The 25,156-nt window shown below is 38.5% G+C and overlaps 1 protein-coding gene across 2 annotated transcripts in view; it reads left to right on the top strand.

Moving 5' to 3' along the window:
• The window catches only part of LOC142142035 (bifunctional heparan sulfate N-deacetylase/N-sulfotransferase 3-like), a 223,685-nt gene extending 199,313 nt beyond the window's left edge, over window positions 1-24,372 (top strand). For both annotated transcript variants that reach the window (XM_075200342.1, XM_075200341.1), the window contains exons 11-14: window positions 9,789-9,959; window positions 13,781-13,890; window positions 14,760-14,862; window positions 23,916-24,372. In XM_075200342.1, the coding sequence (XP_075056443.1) occupies window positions 9,789-9,959; window positions 13,781-13,890; window positions 14,760-14,862; window positions 23,916-24,035 (504 nt within the window). In that variant the 3' untranslated portion in view covers window positions 24,036-24,372. The remainder of the gene's footprint in view (window positions 1-9,788; window positions 9,960-13,780; window positions 13,891-14,759; window positions 14,863-23,915) is intronic.
• The last annotated feature ends 784 nt before the right edge of the window (window positions 24,373-25,156 follow it).

Below are 25,156 nucleotides of genomic sequence, written 5' to 3'. Positions count from 1 at the left end.
GGCACTCATTCTTCCTGGGCTGTTCTAGAGAAAAAATATTATTCTTGATTGTGACGTGTGACATGAAGTGTTCAAATACCGATGCAACACATTGCTTGCATTCCAAACTATATTTTATTTATTTATAACATAATGACTGTTGCAAAAAAAACACAATGGCTTGTCATTGGCACCATTACCTATCTAATTGAACAAATACCACAAAACAATGTCACTGGGACTTATATTTTTCACAACACATTATGGCGAATTATATGGTGCGTAGAGCCGCAGCCTCGCTTGGTGCGCGCACTTCCAGGTATTAAGGTAAGTAAAACATCGCTGAGGTGCGAGCAAGAATCGCCAATGTTTTACTTTTGTAACATCCTATGAAGCCTCATCACATGCGGTTCTGGCGGGTACTATTTTTCTGAACTCTAGAGTACAAATGCCCAGGCACTACATTGTCATCTCAACTGTATTTTTTACAATGTACTGTCAGTAATGTCAGTTTCTCCATTCCCTGCAGTTGAAGGCATTAGTGCATTGTGAAGTCCCAATATCAAGTTTATTGTATTGACTATTAGTTACTTTATAGAGTCTGACCACTTGCGTGAAGAGAAGAAAATTACCCCCAACGTGTGTGACATTTCGCTTAAGTTGTATAGCTATGAGTCAAACACATGAAATTATGGAATGGCTAGCCCAGTGTTGGCTAACCTGTGACACTCCAGGTGTTGTGAAACTACAAGTCCCAGCATGCTTTACCAATATATAGCAGCTTATTGCTGGAAGGGTATGCTGGGACTTATAGTTTCACAACACCTGGAGTGTCACAGGTTAGCCAACTCTGGGCTAACCCATGTTGACAGTTCAGATGATAATGAAAAGTATGAATCTACATCATCCTCTTTATGAAATCGTGATACAGAGGATTATTTAATGTAGTCCCAGAGTATACTATAATGTGATTGTATTAAACATCAAATATAAAAACAGAATATCCGTGCAGGTCTTAAACGTGTGCTTCATTACATTTATATATGCATAGCATGCACATTAAATCACACAAGCATAAAAATACTAAACACATAATAATTGTATATCATATACTTCTATAATAGAATTGCCTATAAGATACCAATCAATGCCTATATAGCAGAAAAAAAGATGACATCATAATATCTTCATGTGACATCACTATCAAGCTTCAGACTTACTTCAAATGTAAGAAACTTTTAAATATGAATTTTCTTTCCGTATAGAAAAGTCATTACATTTTCAGAAGATAGGAACAAATTCAGTGTCAGAGTAATTCATTTTTGAGTGTGCTTAAGACAAACTATTGTTGTGGTCTAATATTATAAAGCGCCTACAATGTCCGGAACACGGCGATGGCCCAGAACAGTAGGGAATATGTAATCAACTCAAGAGCTACAGACAGCAAGGAAAGAAAATTCTGATTGCAAAAGTAATTTCTAGGAAAAGAACAAGATGTAGCAATGTGGATAAGCAGCAGAAAACAGATCACACCTGTGTCATTGTACATAGTGAAAATAGCAAAGACTGAAAAATAAATCGTAGCCCGGGGTCCTAAACGAGTTTTAAGTTATCCGGCGTCTTATTTTTCCTATTTCAAGCTGCACGGAAATGTATTTTGCTATATAAGTTATAGACACAATACAATAGAAATGAAAGGTAAATAAATTAACACAACCTTTGCAGGGTACGAACTTAACGAGGCATATTTCTGCACATTTTAATGTACACGTAGGGCTTGATTCAGAACAAACAAATGTACATTGCATTTTTTTAAATAACGCACATGAATCGGGGGGTTGGGTATGATATCCCTATGCTTGGGATACAGACACCCGCTATACCTGCAAAAAATAACCAAACACTTTAATGATGACAAAATTAAAATGTACACTTATCTTAAACCCGATGGCAGCGTACGGAAACCAGTGCTATGTGACTGCTGGTAAATGCAAAGTTGCTGGATGCTGGCGCTTAATTCTGACGTCACTATCTTCGGTGGCACCTTCGCTGTCTTTGGTGGCACCTTGCAAAGTGGAAAGAGAGAGTCTTTATAGACTCTGGTTCCCACCTCAGCACACTATCACTGACGATAGCGCTTTCACGCCACCTCGTTGGCATCATCGAGTGGGTATGTTCACACGGAGAAGTGGATGCACGCGTCACTGGCGAGTAGGGCAACAAGAGGTAATGGTAATGGTCACAGCCAGTACACATACACAGGCATCATCACTAGTAAACAACACCTGTACTTGTACTGTTGAGATGCCCAAAGCTTGAATCAAGCTTGGCATACCCTTACTGTACATTGACTACGTGCATACGCCCAGTCCTCTCCCCGTTCCGCCGCTGAAATCATAAGCTGCCATAAGAGTCCTTTGCACTCAAAGATGAATTGGATGTTGCTGCATTCCCTGGCGTATAGACCGGATCTGGGCATGCACAGAGTGATATTATGCAAAATATCTCACAAGTCACCATTTATGTCCCTCAATTAATCAGACTCTTAATATTTATTTACTAAATTTAACAGACTGGGAAAAAAGAGGGAATGTGGCATGTGCAAACGTTTGGGCACCCTTTCAGTAATTTAATTAGAGAATTATTTTTTTAGACCTCAAAACTTGATTGACTTGTTAGGCCTTATATTATGTTAGGTAAAGACAAATCCTGAGTTGCATAAATACTATGACCTTTCTAACCACTCAGGATATTGTGCCCACTCTCAACAACCATGGGATCCTCTAAGCAGCTGACTTAGCTTGTGAAAATATTGCTATGGTGTTGAGGGTCAGCACCAGATATATTTCTTACTGATTATCAGCCTTCCCCTAATAAGTAGTATGTCATTAACCAACAATTTTTAATATGACCTACAGGGGGTGCTCCCTTGAAGACAGAGTAATCATCTAGCATAAACCACCATTATTAATATGACCTATAAGTGGTGCTCCCCTGAATACAGAACATGCACTGTTTAGTCCTGATATCCATGTGCTAATTATCAATAATGTTGAACAATTATTGATTAAAAGCATACACTTCAGAGACAGCATAATGGAAATTAAATCACAGAGGATCATGGGAGAAATATTTGCATAATGAAAGTGAGAGGACATAAAATCTGTAAGACAGCAACTGAAACCAGCAAATTGCCACTAAAGCTATTGCCGCTTTAAATTTACCATGCAAAGTTGTCGGATATCAGCCATTTGCAAAAATCGCTATTTGATTAATTTACTCCCGAGAGCAGATAATCTGAGATGCATATAACATCAAAACATCCACATTTGCACAGATACAATTATAATTAAGGGAGGGTATATAGCAATTATTTGGACATGAATACCTGCAAATAAAATAGCAGGTATAGTGACACTTCCAACGTGTCATAATATTGATCACCATTCTAATAGTTTGTTTCCACATTTGTATTAATCTGATAACTAATAAATAAGAAGTATTAACAATGGGATGCACTATCTCTTTGCAGACAAATGGACACATACTACTATGTAAAGGTATAGTCAATATAAACTGTATTCACACAAGCATTATAGTATTGGATTGTGATCAGGGCTGGACTGGGACTAAAAATCAGCCCTGGCATTTAAAATACACAGGCCCACCTTAGTTCAAGTATGAAAGAAATCGTGTGCCGCCGCACAGCGGCGGCCCCCAAAAAGGGCGTGGCCGCATTGTGTTGTGGGTGTGGCCAACCAGGGGCATTGATACATACATTATAATAAAACATTACATTTATCTATGCTTCTGGTGCTGCTGACATCCATAAGTGTGGGAACTTCCTGTAGAGTGAGCAGGGAAGCTCTTTGTCTCACGAGATTCCAAAATCTTGTGATACTTAGAGCTCCTCTGCTTGCTGCAGGTTGTGTCCTGTCCGGGAACTGAGAGCAGCTATCAGTTCCCTTCCCCTAACCAGAGCTGGATTAAGGCGCAGGTGGCCCGGGGTATTTAAGACAGCAGTGTCCTATTATGTAACATGGTTATCATTTTGGACAAATACACAGGCAATACTGTGTACACTACTGTTAGAAGCACACAGCTTTGCCTTCACAAGCAGTACGTAGTAAAGCGGGACATACCTCCCAACTGTCCTTGCAGTCAAACCAAATTCTGACTATGTGAGACAGTCACCCAAATTAAGGACTGCCTTACCAGATTTAGGACAGTTGGCAGATTGTCCTGCTCTCTCCTACCTGTCTTACTCACTTTCACCACTTGTAGCAGCTGGTTTCTTTAGCTCAGTTCTTTCTTGTCTTGATCCTGAAATATTGGATGCCCTATTTTGAAAAAAATGGGGTACATGAGATTTAGAAAACTCCAACCAGCCCCGGTGTTAAAACAATAGCACTCACGTTTTATAATTAAGCCTCCCTCCAGTCCCCACAATAATAATAATATTCACATTTAATAAGTAGACCTATTTTCCTCCAACCAGCCCCAACATTAAATTAACAGTATACCCATTTACTCAAAAAATATTTCCCTCCCTCCAAACAGTCCCAGCAATAAATTAAATAGCATTAAAGTTTAATAAATATAGCCATTTTCCACAACCATCCCCGACAACAAATAATTCATGTTCACATTTAATAAATAGCCCTCCTCCACAAAATCAGCCCATATTCAATTGATAGGTTCTTTCACCTCACCTTAAATGATTAGCCCCCACCTACACTCCACCATTAAATAGCCTACCTCCAATACTATATTAAGATCCTCCCTTCCCTCACATATTATATTAAAATACTGCGCACGCACACTATATGAACATGGCCAAACACACACGCACACTATGGCAACATGGGGCCCCACAGCCACACTATTAGCCCTACAGCACACAATTAGCCCCACAGCCACACTATTAGCCCCACTATTAGCCACACTATTAGACACACAGCCACACTATTAGACACACTGTTTGCTCCACTGTTTGTTTGCTCCACTGTTTGTTTGCCCCAGTTTGTTAGCCCCTCTGTTTGTTAGCCCCACTGTTTGTTTTAGCCCCAGTTTGCCCCACTGTTTGTTTACCCCAGTTTGTTAGCCCCACTGTTTGTTTGTTAGCCCCAGTTTTCCCCACTGTTTGTTAGCCCCACTATTACTTACACACACAGACACACTATTACTTTCACACAAACACTTACCTTTTTACATCCAGCAGCAGCACTCTGCGCGCTGCCCAGCAGACGGAGAATCAGTGACAGCCGCCTATTCGAGCAATCACATGGGACGGCACCACGTGACAGGTGCCGTCTCATGTGATTGCTCGCGTAGGCGGCAGTCACTAATTCTCCGTCCGCCGAGCAGCGCGCAGTGTGTTGCTGCTAGGCAGGCATGCAGACCGGCCCATCTGGCCATCGGCCCTTCTGGCATTTGCCAGAAGCGCCAGATGGCCAGTCCGGCCCTGATTGTGATTATAGGTTATCTGATAAATATAAGAAATCAAAAAGGATTACTAGAAATAATGCAGATTACATACAAGAAAAGTGTACAAGAGTTCTTTTTTAGTATTTTATTTCACAGTATTTTCACATGCACTTATCACATACTTGTGTTTAAATATTTCACCTACGTACCAATAAGATGGTTTGATTTTAATTTTAATGCATATCAATAAAATACATGCGTTCTAAAAGATTTCAGGCACAGAGTGACCCTATAGGAATATACTTTCTTTTGGTTGATTGAGGATGTGAAAATAAAGATAATTGACTGCTACGGAGCAGGGGAAGGCTATTAAAAGACATCTAACTGTCTACAGTGTGGAATTTCCAAGTTCGAAAAAAATTAATAAATGGAATTTAAGGCGAACTATTGAAGTTAAGGCAAGATCTGGAAGACCTAGAAAATCTGATAGAACTACCTGTAAGCATCAGAAACACAAAGCAGAATCCACATATCGCTGCAAAGGACTTGCATAAAGATTTAGCTGGCACTTGAGTCCGGGGGAAGGGGTTTGACTCGGCTTAGCAGCCTATTAGGAACATTATAACGGAATAATTGCAGGTATCCAAGTGACCCAGTCCAAGGTAGCCCATCATGGGACCAGTTTGGGGCGCAGATAACCCCCACTCAGGCCAGCCAGGCCCTATCACCCACAGTACAATTTATTTGAATATGTTATTTCCGTATATGTAAATGTAAGCCTTTGCTTGTATACCCAAATACTACAACACTTCAGCTTACTATAGCGAGTGACAGTCCATTATTTTTACGTATTGATATTGCATGTTTACTATTACATTACTTGATTGCCAAACTTTCTGAAACAATCGTAGATCAATGATACCTGACAAATAAGTTAAGATAAAATAAACATTCTAAAGGTCTACATGAGCTCAAGTACTGGGATTATTAATTAAATACATTGCTGCATTAAGGTAAATTAAATTAAGTTTAAAGTAGGGAAGCTAAATATAAATTGAATGTAGCTAAGTTGCTTGAAATACTATATTCTCTTGTTTACATTTGCTATGTCAACAATATCAACCTTATAAAACCATAATAACTGGCTTGTTTTGCCTACTTACTACTGATTATAGTTTTTGTGACAGATTGATAAGAAAATAGCAATACAATGAAGGCTGCACTTATTTTCTAATTATTGACCTCGACTGTACTGAATCTAAAATAAAGCAAAAGTGACACTAAAGTGTTGCAATTGTAAGAGGTGCTACATAAAAAAATGACTATTTTCTGAAGAAGAACCTTTTAATGTGTAATTTTCAAGAATGAATTGCTTAAGATTGCTTAGCAAGTAGATCTAAATCACTGTGCTGTCCTACAATGCTTGGCTTAGCACAAAATTGAAAATGTATATTACTTTTTCACAACACAACAGTACATAATGAGGTTTTATATGTCTCTAGCATTCCATAGACAGATTTACACCTTCTCATTAAACTCAACTTGAGAGCTTGACCTGCAATTCTGACATTAATGTTCATAAATCTTGTAATGTAATGCAGGGCATCCTTCCTGGTAAACAAGACATTGGGATTCAGAGCATGAGCATGATATTAAATCAAAACTCGCTTCCATTTTAGTTTTTTTTATAGTAACAAGCACCAGGGATGTTGCAGAGCTTTTAATATTTACCTGTCACTCTTATACTAACCCTGCAATTAATGACCCTGCTATTAATGCCCACTGGGCAATAACTCAAGACTCTCTGCTAAAGGGGAAAAGGAGGACTCAAAGAGAGATATATGGCCTCATTTAGAGTTAGGAACAAATCCAGCTAAATGCTGCAACTTTGCACCCGGACAAACCATGTTGCAATGCAAGGGCTGCAAATGCATTTTTTTGCATGCTGGGGAGCTTTATTTTTACACTGCAATTTAAAGTTGAGGAAATGCTTCTCCCAACTCTAAATCTGCCCAAAGCATTTTAAAATTGTCTCTCTGCAGGATATCATAGTTTTGTCATAGTGCAACATTACAAAATGGATTTACTCCTAATTCTAAATGAGGCCCATTCTCATAGATTGTAAGCTTGCAGGCAGGGCCTTACCTCTCTGTCTGTCTGTATTACCCTGTTTTGTTTTATTGCTGTGTTTGTTCCTTCGGAACTTGCTGGTGCTATATAAATAAATGTCGATGATGCTGTTGATGATAGCACATTTAAAGTCCAGGGTGTATATTACTAATTATTTCAGATACAATTACCAGCATAATAATTAGGATCAGGACAGTGAAGCATAAGCAGCGTTCATAGGTATGCAAATCCAATAATCCATATGACAGCTGTATTTTTTGGGCTGTTTTCAAGCCATTAGCCCACAGTGAACTCAGAAGGCTAAGCTGATATAAACAGGGATTTACAATGGTTGACAGATAAAAAAGAACGTCTGATAATATTGGAGAATATCATTTAAACAGAAGTAACAGTCATGTTCAATACTCTCTAGTGCGATACCTATGTTATTGAGACTGTGGTTGGAATTGGAATATTATTCCATGATTTCTTGTTAAATGGCTTCATTCATTAAATATATTGTACAAGAGTAAACCAGTAACTCATAAAAGCATACTTGCCAACATTTTTTTTTTTTCTTCCGGGAGATGCCGGCTGGGACGTGGGCGTGCAGGGGGCGGGGCTACGAAATCGCGTCATTTTGGCCCCGCCCCCGTGACGGAATGACGCAAATAGCGTCATTTTACAGTGGGGGCGGGGCCAAACGCCGCGATTCCGGGTGAATCGCGGCGTTTAAACTAAATTTTTCCCCCTTCCTATCAGGGAGATTGCCACACTCGTCCGGGAGACTCTCGCAAAATGCGGGAGTCTCCCGGACAATGCGGGAGAGTTGGCAAGTATGCATAAAAGCTATAAAAACAATAATAATTGCACAATTTAAATATAAGGAGGGTAGACCAACCCCTGGTGTAAAGATAGCATTAACGTCCATTGCTTTATTTTGGCACGGAGAAACTTGAAAGTTGCTGGTATTGGCCTTTCAAGTCAAATTACTTGCTATCTTCTTTGACATAGAAGACCACACTTCTTTCAATAGTTACTTTCCAGATTATCTCCAGCCCAATCACCAGATTAGGGTGCTAATTCCATGACGAATTCTGGCAGGTTCCAAGACTACATGCACCTGACTTGAGGACTCTTGTGAAGCTAGCCAGGAGAGTTTGCATAACTTGCTGAAATCCCTGGAAATGTGTTACCCTTCCAGGTGTTCAGGTGTACCATATACCACACACTAAATAATAGTTCTTGTCTTCAGTTAGTCTCTCTTTCAGCATGGGTAATTTATTGAGAGCATATTTAAATGCCTTATTTATTTGTTTATGTTACATAGGGTATATCATTCCCCTCTTGGTCTGTTTCATATGGGTCAGAGGAGTAATTCCTACTGCCCAAAGTGTCACTCCCGTGCTAGCAATTTTTGGCATCGTTTTTGGTCAGAGGTTTGGGACTGCGTTTTTAATACTGTGCCTTCTGACAGCCTCTATGGGGGCTAAATGGTGCCTATATGGCATTTCTTTAGAATATTTTACCGATAAATATACAGCTTCCTATATATTTAATCTAATGACTGCAGCCAAAGTGGTGATTGCTCAGGCCTGACGTGGAATTGTCAGGCCCCTGGCCCACTGGAATTTCATAAATGGAGGGCAGTTGTCAACGCCACTGTGCAACACGACAGGCCATGTATACATGTAGGACAGCAAAACCTAAGTATCATAAATTATGGTCTAGATGATACTGTTCTAGTTACAGGGCATGTTCAGAAGATTCCTAGGAGTAATTTTACTGTTAAGGGGAGGGGAAGGATGGCCTACTGACTGGCCTGTTCTGTGCATCTTTTTATTTTAATTGAACTAATTGGACGACTGTCTGTATCTGTTATGTATTTGTGATGAGTTTTTTTTATATTGATTCTTTCAAATGCTGCCTCATACGTTGGATTTTGCTTTGGACCAATTTTAAGATTGTATTTTGTTCCATTTTTTTGTTTTACTCTTTTTATATATGAGCTGATACTATTGGTGAGGTGGACACTGCAATATATTTATGTTTATTTTTGTATTTGAGTGTATGTGTTCTTTTTGTTTTGGAAAAAACAAATAAAAATCTTCTCTAATTAAAAAAAAGGCCTTATTTATTCCATTAATATTCTTTTCATGCTTTTGGAAAAAATCATACCACAATAACAATTATATGGTACCTGCTCTATGTTGTTTATTAAATAATCTTTTTGCCAATTTACTTGTATAATGTTCTACTTCTTTGGTCTTTAGCATCAACGTGCTCACCAGGACCCCGCTGCTCTAAAATTCAGCTTTTATGAGGTCATTACAGCTGGCAGCCAGGCATCCTCAGATCTACGGTCACTCCAAAAGAAGTGCCTAATGCCAGGGTGGTACTCTACACATATACAGAAGTGGCTGGAACACTTCTCCCCTGCCCAGGTAACATATATTAGTTGAGTCATTTTGCATGAAATAAACATATAGCTTTATAATTTCGTAAACACACCATTGACCACATCAACCTGCACTCTAATGGAACAATTGATATTCAACTCACTGTAGTAATGCAGTGCATTATGGGTTATTTACTAAAAATATCTCAACAAAACCTTATTTACAAACCAAACTACATGTACACCTTGGTTTTGCATTGGAACGCCTAGATAATCCACCCAGCACTCTTAATTAGGTGAATGCCTACTCTGCCCCCTAGTGATGAAAAATATCAGGCGTACAGTGCAAATTACATCACCACCCTTTTTATTGAATTCTACCCCCCCCTAAAATACTGCTACACTTTACTAATTTAAGGCTTAAATTAAGCATAAGAGTGAGTGGACAGAGAGACTGCCTATATGTAGTACTATTGTGCATTTGTATCTTTCTGTACTTTAAGCAAAGTGCTCCTGGAAATGTGCTGCTCTTTCAAAGTTCGACTAAAAGGTACAAAATGCATACCAATCATTATACATAGTGCAAATGTCTCATGCCCTTCCAAACAGCAAGGGGTGCCCTAAAATATGCCCTCTCCAACACTTTATCTAATTTGACTAATCTCCTTTTCAAAATCTTTATAATACCCCTTACTCCACTCAAACTCCTGCTCCTCCACAATTGCCCAATTTTTCTGCATCAGCCCATGACTGTTTGCAGAAACCTAGGTACAAATGTATAAATTGAGGTGCACAGCACCACCAAAGGGGATTTAGGCTGCACCTCAGCCATTTTGCTCTTCATAAATTACCTCCATTGGCAGCAAACTGCTAAATGTTTGCTGTTGGTTGCTACAGTTTTGTGCAGTTTTCTTGATGATAGTGGTAGGACAGTGATTGTGCACTGCTGCATTAGAGCACGTACTGTGCATGTTACTAGGTCAGATATTTATTCCACTTACCTTGGTGATTACCGCAAGCTATAGAAGTAGTTTTCAAAAACAAGTAAATGAAACTAAGATCAATCTGCTAGAGTTCATGGTAGTAGATATCATTGCACAACAGTCTAATCAACTGATACTTATCTTACTATATGCATAATATCATTATTTCAATAGGTATCCTCGCCTTCATCATGATTAATCCTATTTCAAACTTCAGTCCTCCATAGGGACATAATCATTATCTATTTATATAGTGTCACTAATTCCGCAGCGCTGTACAGAGAGCTCACTCACATCAGTCCCTGCCCCCTTGGAGCTTACAGTCTAAATTCCTTAACATACACACAGACTATGGTCAATTTGATAGCAGCCAATTAACCTATTAGTATGTTTTTGAAGTGTGGGAGGAAACCAGAGCACCCAAAGGAAACCCACACAAATATTGGGAGAACATACAAACTCCACATACATAAGGACATGGTCAGGAATCCAACTCATGACCCCAGTGCTGTAAGGCAGAAGTGTTAACCACCAAGCCACCGTGCTGCCCTCAATAAACTTCCTGAACCTTTATGGGTTTAGGCAATTTTGGTCTCTAAGGAGTTGATGCAGAATTGGATGCAAAATGGGAGTAAAGTACTCAAAAAAAAAATGGAAAACTAGCGCATTTCCACCCATATGCAGAGCCATGTGCATCTCTGAATGTGTCTGCCTCAGCATCAGCAGTCACTTGTATTACATTATCAAAAGAAAAGAGGTGAAAACCTATTTATTTTATCTACCACATTTAATATGCTTGTGCTAATTTTATTACAGAAATGCCTCTTTTTTATATATTATGACACAATTCTATTTTTACGGTGTGATTATTACTGTAGATATGCATTGTGAAAAAATACATGTAGCGTGTCATAATAATTAATGTGTTCTATAGCAAATGACAAAGTCAGAATTATTAGTTGTGGAGCATTCTATATTTTCTCCAGATGTTGTCTTTCCAGTCTATAACAATATCTCTTCTTGCTCTGAAAATCAGTAAATATGAAACGCTCAAATAGGCACAGTGTCTTCCATTACTAAGAAATTTATAGATATTTCACAATAATAAGGCATAAAATATCTAGCACTTGTCAGAAGAATGTCAGGAACAGCACTGGGAGGCAATACATCATCCTCATTGTTAGACACTTTGGAGGACAGATGGTAAAGTCAACACGACAGTTCTATCCTGTACTGGCATATCTGTCTAATCACTTAGGTGATACTTTCATGCGTGTCACACCATGCTGCTGTCACCACCAAAAATGTAAATATATTCAAGAAAAATTGCTAAACATTATTTGTTTATATATTTAAACTGCAGACTTGGCTACTGTTTGATGTGCTCAAATCCTGGTTTTGTATGCTCAATTGACGTGTAACAGTTCGTTCCAAACATTTGTTATTCAAGTAATATTGAGTATGTTTATTTGACAGATAGATTGCACTTCTTGGGGCAAACTGTCATACCGTCTGAATACAGAGATCACTATCAACTATGAATAAGGCGCTAGGAGAATTTTAAACTCTTCAGTATCTAGTAACCCATATAAACCAGGAGCAAAGTGCATTGCTAAATTATAAGTGGATGACATAAATAAAAAACAATTTTACTGATGCTGCTGAGAATTGACCTGTTTTATTATGTGTCTTTTGTGTAAAAGACCATACCAGTCACCAAATTGGCAACAGAGACAATGACCAATTACCACAATACCCCAACACCATATTAGAATTATCATATCTTACTGAGTTTATAGTGCAAAATTCCGAACTGAAATGCAGACTAAGTTGAACACTCTGCAGAGCAGTTTTGAAAATATAACTAATGTCCAAACCGAAAACCTGTTACGTCCATAGCCATCTATCCAGCATTTTATTAAATGCAAAAGTTATAATACAGAGGTGGAACGTAAGTTGGACATAATGTGCCAACCTATGCTACCAACAAAATAACAATTCCTGCAGATTTTGCTTGACATTATCTGAATTGTCATATTTTAAACATATAGCTATAATTATCAAACTTATGGGCACAACTGTTAATTTTGGTGAAAAAAACATGATATTGGCCACCTGCTAACTGACAATTCTTATGAAAGCTCCAAATACAGATGGGGACATTTATAATAACTAGTGCACAGATAACTGCCCAGAAATTATGCATTATTAATCATTCAACCATTATTCTTATATTCTGCAAAGTGGAAAAGACAGATCCTAACTGGTTGTTATGGAAGACTTGCTAGTGCATACCTGTAATTAGGGATACATAATAATTACACAGGTTACCTAAACTTTCATTTCATCATCTCATCTGGTCTCATTTATCCAGCCACAGATTGTGTGTAATTCATATGTGTTACTTTATTAAAGTGACAACCCCATGATAACAACACCCTTTAGGAGAGTTATCTATGCTCTAGTTCTTAAAAAATATTATTTACTAACATTGTCTCATTACACTCATGTGTGTAAACTATTGCAATCAATCAGAAATTAGTTTGTTTCTGTCTAGTGCATGTTAGACTGTGCAATAAATAAAACTGGCTGCTTTCTATTGTTTTTGTGCATATGTTCACAATTGAACAACATATAAACCTCATGGTCTCATTTTTTTTAAACCAAATGTGCAAAGGTTAAAGGTGGTGTTGTCCATAGCAATTAATTATATGATTGCTCTCATGTAAATTGCACTAAAATAATGCCAGTTTTCATAAATACAGCCTAAAGTAACAGAAAATGCTTCAAAAACATGGCAATAGTCCATATTAAATAAATGCTTGAATTTATAAATGACTGTTGCAACTCTTCATCGTGGGTCATTTTAATGTTTGCTTTTTAGTTGCTCATTGTTGATGGACAACAATTACGAACAGACCCTGCTAATGTGATGGATGAAGTGCAAAAGTTTCTAGGAGTTTCTCCTCAATACAATTACTCTGAAGCGCTAACGTGAGTATATGTCAAAAGGAAAGTCAGACGAGACAATAGCTGGAGATTATTATTATGTGACATGAAGATTGTCCTAGATAGATAGATGGATGGATGGATAGGTACAGATTTTGTGCAAAAAATATTTTGTGATAATATATTCTGTGTCACAAAGATGATATTGTAACCCACAAACTAGTCGTGGTGAATCAGAATTTATTTTGTAGCACACTGATTACGTTTGTGGCAATATTTTGTGCATCAGGGAAAAATTTTGTGTTGCAAAACTAATGTATAGTAGAGAGATTTATTTTGTGACAAAATAACCAATTATGTGCATGTTTATGCCTAATTATGAAGACCAAATAACCGATTGATTAATGATACTTCATTCTTCTCTTTCCTGGACAAGTAAGGGGGTCAGGCACTCTCTCTGCAATGTGGCTGGTAATGAGGGATGTCTCTGTGCAATGAGGTTGGCACTTGAGGGCAATCTCTATGCAGTGTTCCTGCTGAGGAAATTTCTATGCAAAATAGATGCCATATGGCAATGGATGGAATAAGGAGAGCATGCTTCTGCTGAAATCATGTGACTCTGAGGGAACCCATTGTGGGAGCCCCAAAACAGCAAAAACTAAATAATAAAGTACATGATTTGAGATTAATGTAAACAAAACCTTATTTATGGATGGGTTGAATTGTAATACAAACAAAAAACATATAAATCTTTTTAATTTTGGGCCTAGTTTTCTATATTTCACCATACAGTGTATGTTCCCAGGATCCGTAGTGGACATTGGGGTGACAGACAGTAAATAATAATAATAAATATGCACCAGACAAACTATGATGCTGTGTGACTTACAGGATAATTGGTGTTTTAATTTTAGGTTTGATTCACATAAAGGTTTTTGGTGCCAGTTACTGGAAGAGGGGAAAACAAAATGTCTGGGGAAAAGTAAAGGTAGAAAATACCCCCCAATGGATTCAGAGGTATGTTCTTACTGTTGTATTCAAAATTTTATTTCACTGATATTCTATCATTTATCTATCAATCTATCATAACAAAGACCCTTCCTAAAATAATAGATGAACAAGCTACTCTACCAGTTCACAAGTATTTTCATTCAGTAACTAAGGATATGATGCATACATAAACTTTACATGTAATTACCTTCTTTATAACTTAAGGCTAATGCACATGGTGTCTTCTAAGTAAATGTGCTTGTACATGTAAATGAGAGCTTTTTCTAAGTCTCATAGGGCCTGAGTCATTAAGAAGAGCAAAGCATAAACAAGGAGTAACTTTGCACCTCGGCAAAAGCATTTTGCATTGGAGGGGGAGGTAAATTTAAAATGTGGGCACAGATTTATAGTTGGGACAGAGCATGTCCTAGATCAACTTAAAATTTCAGTGTAAAATAAAGCTATTAAGTATTTGTGTGCTAAATGAAAAAACAGCCAGTATTTAACTTATGTGCAAAATAATAAACTAATTTTCACCCCTTTGCATTGTAACATGGTTTATCCCAGAGAACATTTATTAAATTTTTTGCCTAACTTTACCTAATGGCTCAGGTCCATTGACGTTAATGAATATATTTTTTTTAAATTGTTGAAATGTTTTAAATACATTTTTAAATATATGTCTAAAAGGCGAAAGATAGATACTCCCTTTTTCAGTCTTGACCTATATTAAGTTTTCTTCAAGCCAAAAACAGGGCTGGCGGAACACGGTAAACTTGGTAAGAGTAGCTAGAGAGAACTGCGCTTACCAGGGCAAACTGCTATCTTGTCTGAAATGAAGCCTCTTTTTTTGGCATGGGTGATATCCCGGCTCTTTGGATAAATGGCAAGGGGTATGGTGGCTGGCACATGCGCTGTAGTGTGCCAAAGGGGCTTCAAGGTGCATGGGCCAACTTTGGATACGAGGGTGCAGCAGCTCTCAGCACCAGCCCTTGCCAAACATAAGGTCCGGGCATTACTGCTTTAAAACCGACAATTTCACTCTGTCCATTAGAACTGACATCATTTCTTCCTGAAGACATTTCTCAAAGTCGCATTTTACATGTGACGGTAATTAAGAGTGGGGGAAATGCTGCATGTCTGTTATATGGTAAGTCTATACGTATTTAGTGCTTGTCGGCCTTATAATCATCGCTATTTTTATGCCGCTCTAAGATGTGTCTGCGTTCTGGCAGCCAAATAAATTATTACCACCGTACACCCCCACTTCAACCACTGATCCCAGCCCATGTAGAAGACATGTTTGAACTGAAACAAACTGTTACATCTTCACAAAAATAAAATATAAGAAACTGCTCTGACTAGAGATATATCAACTAGGACAAATGCTGCTTTTGTAGATTTTCACACTGGCAGAAACAAACTGTAAATTTGCCAATAAGACTCAAAGATGTATTGTCATCACTTGAAATGAAAATTCTCTGTTGTATTTTCACCTTATCTGTATTTTTAAAAGTTGTGGTAGCATCTATTAACACCCCAGAAATCACTGGGGACTGCATTCAGAATTACACACTAGAAGCGCTGCAATTGCAACATAAGTTAAAAAATAGAAGCAGAGCACCATGCACCGGGTGAAATGGGTCATGTTAAAAATGACAGCATTACAAGTGTTAGTTAATACAGATTTTAGTGAGCAGACAGTATGACCATTGTTACTGTTGCTTGAAAGAGGCAACAAACACATAGGTCATTTACAACACACACAGAAGGGTGGAATATGTCACATTTTAGGGGTGTTCCTTGTTGTACAGAGGGCACACAGCCATTTACACTCAGTAAATACTGTTGACTTTTCCACCAGCTATGATCTGCCATGAATCAGGTCTCTATACTTTTAATGGGACTCACTAAATGGAGAAGCACATTTCTAGGTGCTTTCTTTGCCCAACTCTTTAAACAGCCAGCAAGCACCTTTAAATGCTCTGGGTGGGTACTGAGATGCGTTGGTGCAAAATCATTGCATTTTGTGGTGTGCACCCTTTGTGCTTCATAAATGAGATCCACAAAGTTTATTTGAAGAATGCAGCAAGCAGAGGTAGTGACAGACTGGGGGACTTCAGAAATCATGGTAAGAGCCCATTTGAAATAACTATATAAGTAATATATATGTTAATGGATCAGTAAATGGTGCATTAAAATACATAATCAATATACTTTAAGATTGTAATTAAACCCCTTGAAGGGTTGATGTTGAGCATTATGTGAATCTGAAATTTCCATTTGACCATGACTGCCAACTCCAGACTGTTCATTACTAAAGGTCTGCATTACTATGGGTCTCTTTATAATTAATATCAGCACAGCATGTATTTGATTAGTAAGTGACTTGTTTATTCATTCTCCTTCCAGAAGGGAATCACCATAAACACACTCTCCCAGATATATCTCATCTAGGTACAGGGCTATTATGACTCTTGTCATTCCCTATTTAATCATAACCAGATATGAGCCATACTTATGGGAAGGGTTTGGGCAAACAGTTAAGTACAAGCAAACTCAGGGACGGGCTGGGCCGGGGAGCAGGGGGGCAGCGCCCCCCCCGGGCCGCTCAGTCCAACCGCTCTTAAGGCCGGGCCCCCCCCTCCGATGCAATATTACCTATTTATTATCTTCGGCCGCATCACATGACATGCGATGCGGCCGCGTCAGCGCACAGGCGGCCGCATCACATGACACGCGATGCGGCCGCGTCATCAGTTACGCGGCCACATCGCGTGTCACGTGATGCGGCCGCCTGTGCGCCCCCCGGGCTTAAACTTGCCAGCCCGCGCCTGAGCAAATTGATCTGATAGTTATCCGTAGATACGCCATACATAAATATCTCCAGTTTTCCCAAACAGTACACATCATAGGCAAAAATATGCAGCATAGCCTAGCAGACAATAAGCAATTAACATTGTTAAATGGAATACACATTAGACAATGAAAGCACATCTGTCATTGGTTGCTATGCCCTATTTATTGCACATTTTCACTTTCTATTTCTGTTAGTAAATAAACCTCAATACCGAAATTCCCAAGTGTTTTCTAGATACCGTATTTTAAGCAACTGTTAATCCTATCGCAGGTTCTTTTAAAAGGGTTACTTTCTGACATGAGTTAGCAAGAGAGTTGGGAGAGGGTAATTATAAGCATAAAAATGTATTCACCTTCAGAGAGCAATATAGGAGCTGTGTCAGGGATCTATAATTGCCTTCAGTTCAACTGCAGATTCCACACCTGCTGCTTAATGCTAAAAAGGTGTCATTTAGTGTATGGATGACAGCCTGTAGGTGGAGAGGTAATGCTGGGCATGTGTAGCTTATTCTTCATGTTACACATGGAACAGACCAATGTTTGACAGACTACTGGATTCCTCACAGAGGTGTGCCTACAATGAAGCTACGTGATACAGTTGCAGAACTAGATGAGATTCTGGGGGCCTGAGCACTTAAGACAGCAAGGTCACTATGATCTAATATGGCTATCATTTTAGACAATACTGTGCGCACTACTGTTAGAGCAGTGTGAAGCAGGACATACCTCCCAACTTTCTTTGCAGTCGGACCAAATCCTAACTAATTCAGGAGTGCCAAACCAGACTCAGCTTTGCTACTTGTATAATACCTGAAATGTTGGGGCCCTATTTGTAAAAATTAGATAAGTATGAAATTTGTAAAAACCCAACCAACCCCAACATTAAATCAATAGCACCCAAATTTAATAATCAGGCCTCCCTCTCTGCAACCAGCCCCAACATTAAATTAAAAGTATTCACATTTGATATATATACCTATTTCCCACCAACCAGTCCTGACATTAAATTAATAGTATTCACATTTAATAATAGAACTATTACACTCAATTCAGCACCAAACATTATATTAGTAGCATTCCCATTTAATAAAAAAATCTTATCCCCCACCCAAAGACCTTGGCAATAAATTAATTAATTAATTTAAATTAAATAAATATTCTTATTTTCAACAACTATCCCCGACTTTACAAAAATCATATTCACATCTAATAAGTAGCCATCCTTTTCCACAAACTCAGCCCCAGCATAAAATCAAAGGTCCCATCATCCCACCTTAAATGTATATGCCCTATTATTAAGTTAAATAACCCCACAAATCCTACATATAAATAATTAGCCCCCACTCACATTCCACAATTAAATTAATAGCCCACCTCCCAGTCACATTACATTAAGAACCACTCCTTTCCTTTAAACTTACCTTCTTCTATTTATAATGTGTTGGAAAGGCAGACTGTTCTGTCTGCCTCTCTTGCAGTCTACACACATGGGACATGGGACGGTGTACCTGTCAAGTGGTACGTCTCCCATGTGAGACATCATCAGTGAGAGAGATAGAAAGAGGTTTTTTCCACTGGTGGCCATACACATAGGGCAATGAAAAGAGGGAGAAACAGTTCATATAATCTCCAGCTGGTTCCCTCCTCTGGGACCAGCCACCAGGAACCATACAGTGCCCTACTGGCACCCCTTGAGCCGGTACTGACATGAGCACCTGGTCCATGGGGGGCCCTGAGAGAGGGGGGACTGGGGCATATGCCTCATGTACCTCCCCCTAAATCTGGCTCTGGTCAGTTGTCTCAGACAGCAACTTTCGGGGGGGGGGGGGGTTGCACAATTTATATACAAATGTTTTGCATAAGGGATTAGGTCATCAGATTTGAATTGCTTCCTCAACAGCAGAAACGGTAGGTACTTTCTTGACATATCCTACATACTCTAAGCTTACTCTTTGTAAGTGCAGCTGTGGACCACATGTTGCTTAAGCCTGGTCTTTTTTTCCATTGTTTGACATAACATTGATATTAATGGAATAGAAAACCACGTAAAACCTATTGAATACAGACCAATGTATTTTGAATGGATGGAGTATTAAACATGTGACATCTAGCCATACTTTACATAATTAGCAAGGAACAGGACAACTTTCTAAGCAGCATGGTGTTATAGTAATTGTCTTGTTCTATGTTATTTTCTCTGTGGGTGCTGAAAATCTAGACGTTTCTATAATTATAACTTTGTGTTATGTATAATGCTGTCATGACAATTATCTGCCCTACACCAAGCTTTCAGGTAATTTGAGATAGCTACATTTTTAATGAAGCTCCCAGCAATAAAAAAAAAAAAATTCTTCCTGCGTGATACTAATGGAGCTAGTAGCTTCCACGTTATTAAATATAAAAGTGATCTTGTGCATAAAATACATGATTAGGCAGATGGTTTGTGTTTGGTACTTATAGCGTTAATCATCTGCCTTATTAAAACATCATAATAATTATGATTATCATGTTAGCAAAGGGCTACTCTACAATAATAAACAACAACATTATCTACATCAGAAGAATAAATATAATAGCTGAAATCCTATGGCAAACAATTATTTCACTGCCTGCTGTCTAAAACGCAGTGTGCTTTACAGGATATTTCATAGAATCATTATGTTTATATATATGTATACATGGGGTTCATTAATGCATACCACACAACAGCTGTTTAATACATATGTGATTGCACATACCTTTGCACAGTGCATGTGCATGTGCATGAGAAGGTGGTGGATTTGCTGGTGCAGACATCAGGGGCCTGATTAATCAAGGCACGTATCTGATGATTTTGAGCGTATTACAGCCGCCGGCCCCGCAGGCTCTACACTGTGTTAAAAATTAGATTTTAAAAAAAATAAAAATAAAAAATGAAAATGTAGCAAAAATTAAAACACCAGATTGTGGAACTACAAGTCCAAGCCAGTCCGGGCTGCCATTAACAGTCTTAGAATGCTAGTGCTTGTAGAATTGTAGAACTACAAGCACCAGCATACCCATGCAGCCAGGGCATGCTGGCACTTGGAGAACTACAATAATGGTTGCTTTATACCACTATAGCTTGTAAATCGGTAGCCGAGGACAGATGTTTTTTTACTTGCTACATTCTTCAACACTTGGTAGTTATGTTCTGCGAGCTTGTATGGCCTATCACTTCAATTTGTTGCTCCTAGACATTTCCACTTCACAAAAACAGCACTTACAGATGCCCGGGGCAGCTCTAGCAGGGCATGTGACAAACAGACTTGTTGGAAGGTGGCATCCTATGACAGTGCCACACTGAATGTCACTGAGCTCTTCAGTATATAGTGAATATGGCTGTATGCTTGATTTTATGCACCTGTCAGCAATGGGTGTTGCTGAAAGGGACAAATACACTAAACAGAAGGCGTGTCCACATACTTTTGGCCATGTAGGGACTGATTCATCAAGGCACGTATATGCCGATTTTGAGTGTATCGTACGCAAAATTACTGAGCATACCCAGAACCAGACTAAACACTTCTCAACACAGCCATGTCCACTCTGTCTTGGAGTGCAAAGGACACTTACTACAGCCTACAATTTAAAGAAGGAAACAGCCTGGGGAAGGGGCTTATGGCCGAAGTCAGTGCATAGTAATGGCGTGCCAAACTCAAGCACATGCAGCCAAATCCAGAATCAAGCTCTGTGCACTGCAAAGTTACTTGTTTTTCTGCCGTATCTCTTGCTCCAGCTACAGCGCTAGTCTAGTCTTGAGTGCTAGTGATGTCAGTCTTGTATGCATGCTATAGCATGTGTTTGCAAACAGAAACAACTGTAAAAATGTATTTTATGTTCAGTAGAGAACATCCTAATAAAGGTATTTCATGGAGAGAGAAAAATGTAAACCATCCCCCTCTTTTTTTATACTGTTTTATCATTAATGCATCATTAATGCATATATTGTTAACAGGTGACATTAATTACCCAAAAAATTCTATGCATTCTTTTGCAAATTTATAATCCACAAAGGTATTGGACGTATCCTGCAGTGTCTTGTATAGTAGAACACATCTCTGTATCTTCAGATTCGTTCTTTGTTGAGTTCGGAAGCACACGAAGCAGATTTACATGCATTTTTAAATAAGCGCACTTTGTGCTCAGAATGCGTGCTTTGGTGAATCAGGCCTGTAATATATATCGTACACAATATGTGCCCAAATTAATAAAAATAATTACCTCTTTTGGGACAATTTAGCATTAAAATATTGTTACCTCTATAAATGTTTTTAGATTGCACCTTTGGCTGTATTAAAGAGTTGGTGGCCACAAGCTGTGCACTTATACTGGGGTGGAGTTCTCCACTATTTCAGTATAAAGGGGTGTGTGTAATTTACACACATGAAGCAACTGTCAGTAAAGCATAGTTGCCTACTCTAGCATTTTTGGGAGTTCTCCCAGAAGTGTAGGGCAACCTCCCGCATCCTGTCCTGTACATTGATGAAGTGGGTGGTGGCGGAGATAATCGCAGCATCCGGGCCGCGCCCCCTTCTGTAATTGGACAAAATTGGTATGGTTTAGCAGAGGGGTGGGGCCTAAAGATTTGATTTGTGTAGCCACACCCTCAGGAAGCTGCGTGGAGGTCTCCCCTCCTGGACAGTATGGCATACTTGCCTACTTTCCCGGAATGTCCGAGAGACTACAGAAAGAGCAGGTAATTCTCCCGCATCCTGTCCCTGATAGGCCTCAATGACAATTCATGGCAAATTGTGAAATTTTGGCCCCGCCCCTACGACAAAATAATGATTTTTGTTGTAAGGGCAGGGCCAAAATGAAGCAATTCACCATGCCCCCCACCTTCCACCCTCCCATCACACCCCTCTTCTGGGATATCCTGGAGGGAGACAATACAAAGTAGGAAAGTATGCAGTAAAAGTGTCTAGCTCTTGTGTATCTTTATACTGCTCTTGATAATAAGTACGACTTTTATTTATGGAATTGATGTGCACATATTTAACATGCAATCACTGGGCCTCATAGTAACATTTTCTTTTTAGGGACTAGGACAGGCATCATTGTGCCCTCCTCACCTCTGGACTATAGTTTCTTCCTGCTGATGAGTGCAATGGCTGTTATTATTTTTGTAATTTTTATTATTTGGGGGGAATTCAATTGGCCGCCTTACTGTAAAAAGTAATGCGGCCTGCGCACTATTACTGATATTACGGTAATAGTGCACGTAATACTGTTAATGCAGTAATTTCAACGCAGGCTTTTTGCTTGCAGCGCAGAAATCTATGCTAAATTTACCGTCTTCATGGTAATAGACTTAGCGTGGTGTTTTGGGGGGGGGGAGGGGATTTAATTCCCCTCTATCTATTAAAGGGCACAGAAAGGGGCTGTGATCCCATCTCAAACAACAGAAAAATATAAACATGCACAGCCATACTGTATGTCATATGTAAGTATGTATGTCTGCATAATATTCATGCAAATACATCTATTTAGCTAGCTCATTAGTAGTGGAGATGCTTTGGATGACCATTTCCAGTATTGCTGGTGGATGTAATGACAAGGCTTCAGAGAACTGTCGTCTATCACTTTTGGAAGACCCTCTTAATTGATTAAATCTATCAGCTTGTTTCCCTGAAATACTTCTCATTAGGACCTCAGTTATGTCCTAAATAAGTTATGAGAGTAAGGTTACATGGGCACTCTCTGTGTTCATGTGTCATGCTTAAATATTTTTTTATTAAATTGGTATATTTGTAGCTGCAAATGCACTTTCCCATATAAAGTGCACTGAGTTGTTGTAAAAGGTATCTGATTGAAGTCCACATTCTGCAAACAATGTTCTGATCCTCACTTCGCCACCATCTTTATACACTAACCTGTGTGCTCACCATACAAGCAGTGTAGAAACAGGTGCATCGTAAAAGGAGAGGAAATAGCATTTGCATGGCACAGCCGCCTTTTCCCTGTTTCATACACATAATTGACCCTCTATGACTACAAAGAAATGAGAAATAAAGTGCAGAATGCAATGCGCCTTTCATGTGTCCTTTCATTTTTCTGTAGATGTGAACAATACTGGTTTATACAATTCACTTGCATATAGCACCAGGCCAGTGGAGATATTTTGTACTGACTAATAAAATATTTGGATATTTGCTTAGTATGATCCGTAACTAATATTTATATTTTCTTTTTCTTTTTAGTGCAGAGGCTTCTTATCAAGTTATTATCAGGATCACAATGTGGAATTATCCAAACTTTTGCACAAACTTGGCCAACCTTTGCCCTCATGGCTGAGACAAGAACTCCAGAATATCAGATAGCACAGAGAGCAAAGTTTTTCAGTATCTTCCAGGAGGACCTTTAGCCACCTAGTTCAAGGAACCCTTCAGTTATGCAGCAGTCAACATAATATTCACCTGTTTGGGAGAATACAACACAAAGCCCTGCTTTCCATGTGCTGGCATGTGGATTCCATCACTGTCTAATTGAGAACAATGTCTGTTCATTGCCTGTCACTTATTGCCTGTTAAGGAGTTTGTGATGGATAATGACTGATTAATGCATAATGTGGAATAAAAATAGCACTGGTGATGTCAAACCATTAAAAATGTCAAGTAATTTGTTCATTTGATTTTACAATAAATATTTTTTTATGTTCTTTAAGACTTACCTATGTCATATGTAGCTGAGTGTTTATTTGTTTGTAGTGGTACAAGGTCTGATAAATACAACATATTTATTTTATTCTTAGAAAATGTGGTAAAGTATATATTTTAAATATTTATAAGTATTTTAATCAAGGATGCTGTATGGTGCTACTTTAAGTCTCATAACAAATATGTTTTATTTCATAAAGTGTCTCTAGTACCAAGGTTGCTCAGAATCACAACCTTTCTGTAAATTATTCAAGTGACCATTCTTATTTAGCATTTTAATATATCTGTGTTGTATGATGAGTGCTTATTAATTATCCATTAATTGAGTCATGCGCATTGTTTTATATCAGTTCCCACAAAAGACACTCTAGCAGGCAAAATTAATTATTTTCAATTTTACACCTTGAGGACATTGTTTGACATTGTCCAATATTACATTACTTGTTTGCTAAACAGTAAGGTCATAGAATTTTCATATTGACCCGAATTACCAGTTTTCTCACTTGAGCGCATATGACAGTATACAATCCACTGAGCAAATGTAATACAATGCAGGTTTCTATAGACCTTGGTTTGGTTTAAATGATTAAACCGAAGACTACAAGCATTTTCTTCCTCCAGAAAACCACATGCTGTCACTTAATGAATTGGTTAACTATGATTTGAAGACTAAATGCAATACTTAGTTATTGCCATATAAAAATGCAAAAGTCTCAGTTGCACACATTTGCAAATGTATGTTAAGTCACCCGCCACTCCACGGTGCTTTTGCTAATAGGGTGGTC

The sequence above is a fragment of the Mixophyes fleayi genome, chromosome 1 (genome assembly GCF_038048845.1).
Source record: "Mixophyes fleayi isolate aMixFle1 chromosome 1, aMixFle1.hap1, whole genome shotgun sequence".
NCBI classification, from domain to species: domain Eukaryota; kingdom Metazoa; phylum Chordata; class Amphibia; order Anura; family Limnodynastidae; genus Mixophyes; species Mixophyes fleayi.
The sequence above is the reverse complement of the archived record's forward strand: the minus strand, read 5'-3'. Positions and strand labels throughout refer to the sequence as shown.